The 5,000-nt window shown below is 46.5% G+C and overlaps 1 protein-coding gene across 1 annotated transcript in view; it reads left to right on the top strand.

Moving 5' to 3' along the window:
• The window catches only part of LOC311355863 (uncharacterized protein), a gene marked incomplete at its 3' end in the record, with an annotated part of 15,211 nt that overhangs the window by 8,479 nt on the left and 1,732 nt on the right, over nucleotides 1-5,000 (top strand). The window contains exons 5-6 of the mRNA XM_084475679.1: nucleotides 390-479; nucleotides 3,288-3,377. Coding sequence (XP_084331805.1) covers nucleotides 390-479; nucleotides 3,288-3,377 — 180 coding nt within the window. The remainder of the gene's footprint in view (nucleotides 1-389; nucleotides 480-3,287; nucleotides 3,378-5,000) is intronic.

Genomic DNA, 5,000 nt, shown 5'->3' with positions numbered 1-5,000 from the left:
CTGGGCTACCAAGGTAGCTGTAGTGGTTACCCCCCAATTAAAGCCAGCTGCCTTTCCCTGATCCCCGTACCGGGTATCAAGGCAACCGGTATTATTCGTATCGACCCTCGTTACAGTGCTCAGCGTTATGGATCACACCTCTACTAGAGAAGCAAACAATGCTAGCAGTGATTCATTTGCAAGTACCACCTGCTGTTGGCCAGAAACACAGTTAAGTTTGTGTATGACAAGAAGTGTGTGTGTGTGTGTGTGTGTGTGTGTGTGTGTGTGTGTGTGTGTGTCCCCGCGCGCTTCACTAGGTAAACACTCGTGTGCGAAAGGTGTGTGAACGTGCACGTCGCACGAGTGTAACGCTTTGCTTTTTCCGCTATGCAACACCTGCCGCCCAGGTACCCCTAAGACCCTGCCTTGCCCTGCCATTGGTTCTGCTCAGCCCAATGAGCTTCCTGCTGCTTCCAGAGCCAGCCAATCCCGCAACGGTACATATCTCCCCACTGTGTCCCTTCCTGATGTTTACTGTCTGCATGTGTGGCGACCTGCTTGTTTTGTGCTCTCTTCCTACTAGCATCTCGCTGTTTGTTATTTGCTGGTTTCTCTCTAGCATCTCGCTGCTTGTTTTATGCTATCTTCCCACTAGCATCTCACTGCTTGTTATTTGCCGGTTTCTCTCTAGCATCTCGCTGCTTGTTATTTGCTGGCTTCTAACTAGAATATAACTAATCATATGCTAGATATCTGCATTAGTTATGCAGATAGCCTTTTTCTAATCATATTTGCGCAATATACGTCCGGCATGTGATTTTTTTTTACTGCTTTTATGTCTGTGACACCATCATCGTCGCATTTGCACTTTTTGTGCAATATACTATACCCGGGTCTGTTTCCTGTGTGTGTCAGTGTGTGGGAATTGCATTATCTGTGCAAGTGATCGAACTAAACGAGTAAATTATATGTTTTGAATTTGGACCATTCACCCCAGTCGGTGGAGTTGTTCACATGATCTGTCGCATGATACAGAAACCGATGTTGAATCCTACGCTCTTATCAACCCCCCCACTGTGACTTTGCTTTTCCACTCCTGCGCTCCTCAATCTAAAGCCAAGCACCTACCGAGCAGGTCCGGTACACCTGCTGTTGGTCACGTACTCATACGGGCCCAGCCGCTGTCTACATCCCGGTGTGGAAGATCCATCCACACCCTATAAACGCCCTGACTCCCCCCCCTCATCACAACAAAGGACTGTGCTGCTTCCTGTCTCAGTGGCCCGTGGCACTGATTAGTGATGCATGCACCATTCCCTCTCAGTGGGGGGGCTCAGGCTGCAGAACACCCCACCCTGATGACTCTCACACACACACACACACACACACACACACAGACACATCGATACAAATGGAACACACACGCACAATTACACATGGAACACACATACACGCGCACGCATGCACACATTCACAAATGCACGCCACACAAATGCACACGTTGCATGCATGCGCACGCACACCCACAAATAATGCAACATGCACAGTCACTCCACGCCCTACATCATACCAGACATATCCTCTCAAGCTACTGATGAGACAAAGACACACCCACACACACACACACACACCAAAAACAACCAGGCCTACATCCCATTACTCGGCTGAATGTTCACGTCCAGTAGTGATGTTCTTTTCTCAAGAACGACCGCTCTCCCGCCTGACCCCTGGGGCTTCACTGCGGCTCTGTTCTATATTCAGGGCTGGAGTTGGACAAGGTCCAAATGTACAAGTACAAAACTCGGTGTGAATGTCGTTCTGGATTCAATAAATGACAATCTACGACTAAAGGACACTAATTGTAAAAGCATGACTATATAAATGTATTGCAGCGGCAGAGAAGCGTATATGTCAATGTAAATACGGTGGGTGTAGTGGTTACATTGTAAATGTGCATCCTGAAAGGGATCCGTCCCACGTTAAACATCCCTGTGTTGCTGTAAGGGTGGAGTTAGATCTAGTGCACCAAAAGAGAATGATCCAGAGAGGAGAGGCTGTTGGTGTTTGGGTACCAGCTCACGTATTAAGGATTATCACACAGATAGTTCTTTGGCATAAGCTCATTGCATTATTATCTTGTTTCTGAAGATAACGATACTACGATCATTTCTTATTTATTAATCCCAAATGAAAAATGCTGTCTCTTTATGATGACTTTGTCCCTGCTACAACAGATTATGTTTATTCCATTAAAAACCAGCAAAAATAAACTGATATTTATGAAAAGCTTGATCGATGGGAGACTAATATTACAGATCCTTTCCTACATGGTCAGACAACATAATTATAATAATATTATAAAAGATACAAAAATCATATTCATACAGTAAAATGATCATATTAGCAATATTAAAACCCCAATAACAATCACTATTTTACACTCAAAACAAAAGCCCAGTGCCTGCTGGCTGTCAATCAATCAATCAGGCAGCTCAAGTTGGGAGCCGTCTGGTCTACAGAAGAACAAAATGGAGGGCCAGCAGGCCGGGGCTCGCGTCGCCTCCCCCCGTCCCCCCGTCCCCCCGTCCCCCCGCCACCAGACCGACGCCCTCCAGACGCCTGCGTTGTGTTTGCAGTCGGCCGCACGTTGCGCGCTAGCATTGCAGCTCCGCATTTTCTGCAGCTTCAGTCGCCCGCTCCCTCCACCGCCCCCCAAGGTGAACGCTGCACCCGGCATGACTCATTGATCCCCATGCCTTCTCTTTTTGTGCCGTCAGGCTCATTTTTCGGGCTGGGGGGAGGGGGGGAGGGGGGGAGGGGGGTGAGATGGAGAATTGTCCGATGTGATGAGTGTGTCCATTCTGTGCTGTGATGTGGGGAATGTTGTCACTTTGTGAGTGTGCTCGTGCGGAGCGATTTGTGAGGTTTTTCTATTTTTTCTGTGTCTTTGATTGCATTTAAGTGGTGTGTCATTCAGTGTAGTGTGTGAGTCGTGGTGTGAGTCATGTTCAAGATCTGATTTGTGTCCAAATACCCCCTGGGTCTGGCTTTTGTGTGTGTGCGTGCGTTTGTATGTGTGTGCGGTGTGTGTGTGTGTGTGTGTGCGTCAATGTGTGTGTGTGTGTGTGTGTGTGTGTGTGTGTGTGTGTGTGTGTGTGCGCGTGAGTGTGTGTGTGTGTGTGTGTGTGTGTGTGTGTGTATGTGTTTGTGTGTGCGCGTGTGTCTGTGTACATGAGATAGTGTTCGAACCACCCCATTATTCTATACCATTCACTTGTGTCATTGTGATTTTTTTTGACTCACAGTAAATGACTTCCTGACTCCAACCACTCCTGATCAACCAATCAACAAGCGGCTTTCCAACTCCTCTGCAGCCATCCATTCACCCGAGAGAGGTGAGAGAGAGCGAGAGAGAGACATAGAGGCATTATCTACCTCTTTCTTGACATATTTATTGCTGTTTATTTCCATGCCTTGGCAATACGTTTTTTTTTTTTTTAATGTCATGCCCATAAAGCTTTAATTAGAGAGAGAGAGAGGGAGGGAGGGAGGGAGGGAGGGGGGGGGAAGAGAGAGAGAGAGAGACAGGATGAGTCATAGAGAGAGAGTGCTTCTTAGATTTCCTTTATTCTTTTATTTCCACTTGATTTGTGCGAAAAATGATCCGGTTTGGACAATAAATGGCTCACTAAGACATTCAACTTAGCTTAATCTCCAGCTGCGTCTTGCATTTGGAAGATATATCTATGTATTTATGTATTTATTAAAGATTTGTTTGGGGCATTTTTATGCTTTATAATAGAGATAGACAGGAAGGTATGGGTAATAGAGGGGAGGACATGCAGCAAAGGACCACGGGCAAGAATCAAACCCGGGAAGCTGTGATCAGGACTGGGCCTTAATGGTACGCTCTCTCCCCGGTGAGCCATCGGGGCGGCCCATGTATTTATGTATTTATGAAGTACCATAGGCCTGTCCGTTCAGAACGAGAGCCACATGATGAAGTCTATTAGGCCTAGCAAGTGTAGTACATGTGATTCCCCAGACAGAACCTCTGTGTTCTTTTTCGTTTGAGGGGTCACACAAGGAAAGCCCTACACTATTTAGTAGGAGATAAGGTTAGGGTGTAATAATAATTGCGCGTTCCGGGCTAGACGATGTAGTGAGCAGACGCACGAGGAGAGGCTCCAGACTAATTTGCGTTATTTACTTTCGATACGGTCCTGTTGTTTCACTTTTTGCCTCACAACAAGCTGCTGAATGCGCATTAGAAATGGAATATGTAAGAAACGCCATCAAAACGTCACAAACAACAAGGAATTCAAGCTTACATAACTCACAAAAGCTAATTACATAAGCTAATTACATTAGCTAATTACATAAGCTAATTCGCAACCAGTACAGCTAACCAACATGGCGACGAGTGCAGGCTCCGCTCCAGACAACACTCATGCCGTGTCCCAATTCAGGGGTTGCATCCTTCGAAGGACGCATTTGAAGACCGCATACGTCACAGTGGCGCGCCAAGTGCTGTCCCATTTCGAAGGGTCCTTCGAATGCGGCCGAGATATGCAGCCTTCACCTGCTTCCGAAGTTAACGAGCTAGTTAACAAGCTAGTTAACAAGCTAGTTAACGAGCCTGCTACGGTTCAACAACTCTCAGCCATGATAGAAAACCAACGAGCCAGTATGAAGGAGGATATGGCGAAGCTAATACAACCCGCATCCCAGTCACTGAAAGCCTCCGTTGATGCGCTTGCGAGGGGACATTTAATAAACGCCTTACCGAAACAGAAGCAAGAGCGGGAGAAAACTTCAATAGGATGTAATAATAATTGCAACTTTGACATTAACCTGTTTGATTTTATGATGGCATGAAAGAACGAATAACATGCAGTTGAGAACTCTACCCCGTGCTCACGGCCATGTGTGTCCATCACACGAACATTGGTACGACTTGAGACGTTTGAGTCAAACAACAACACATACACTTCTTGTATCGGTTTATAGTATCGCCT

This window comes from Micromesistius poutassou, assembly GCF_964030765.1.
Source record: "Micromesistius poutassou genome assembly, chromosome: 11".
Taxonomy (NCBI): domain Eukaryota; kingdom Metazoa; phylum Chordata; class Actinopteri; order Gadiformes; family Gadidae; genus Micromesistius; species Micromesistius poutassou.
Note: the sequence above shows the minus strand (reverse complement) of the source record. Positions and strands in the feature narration are given on the sequence as shown.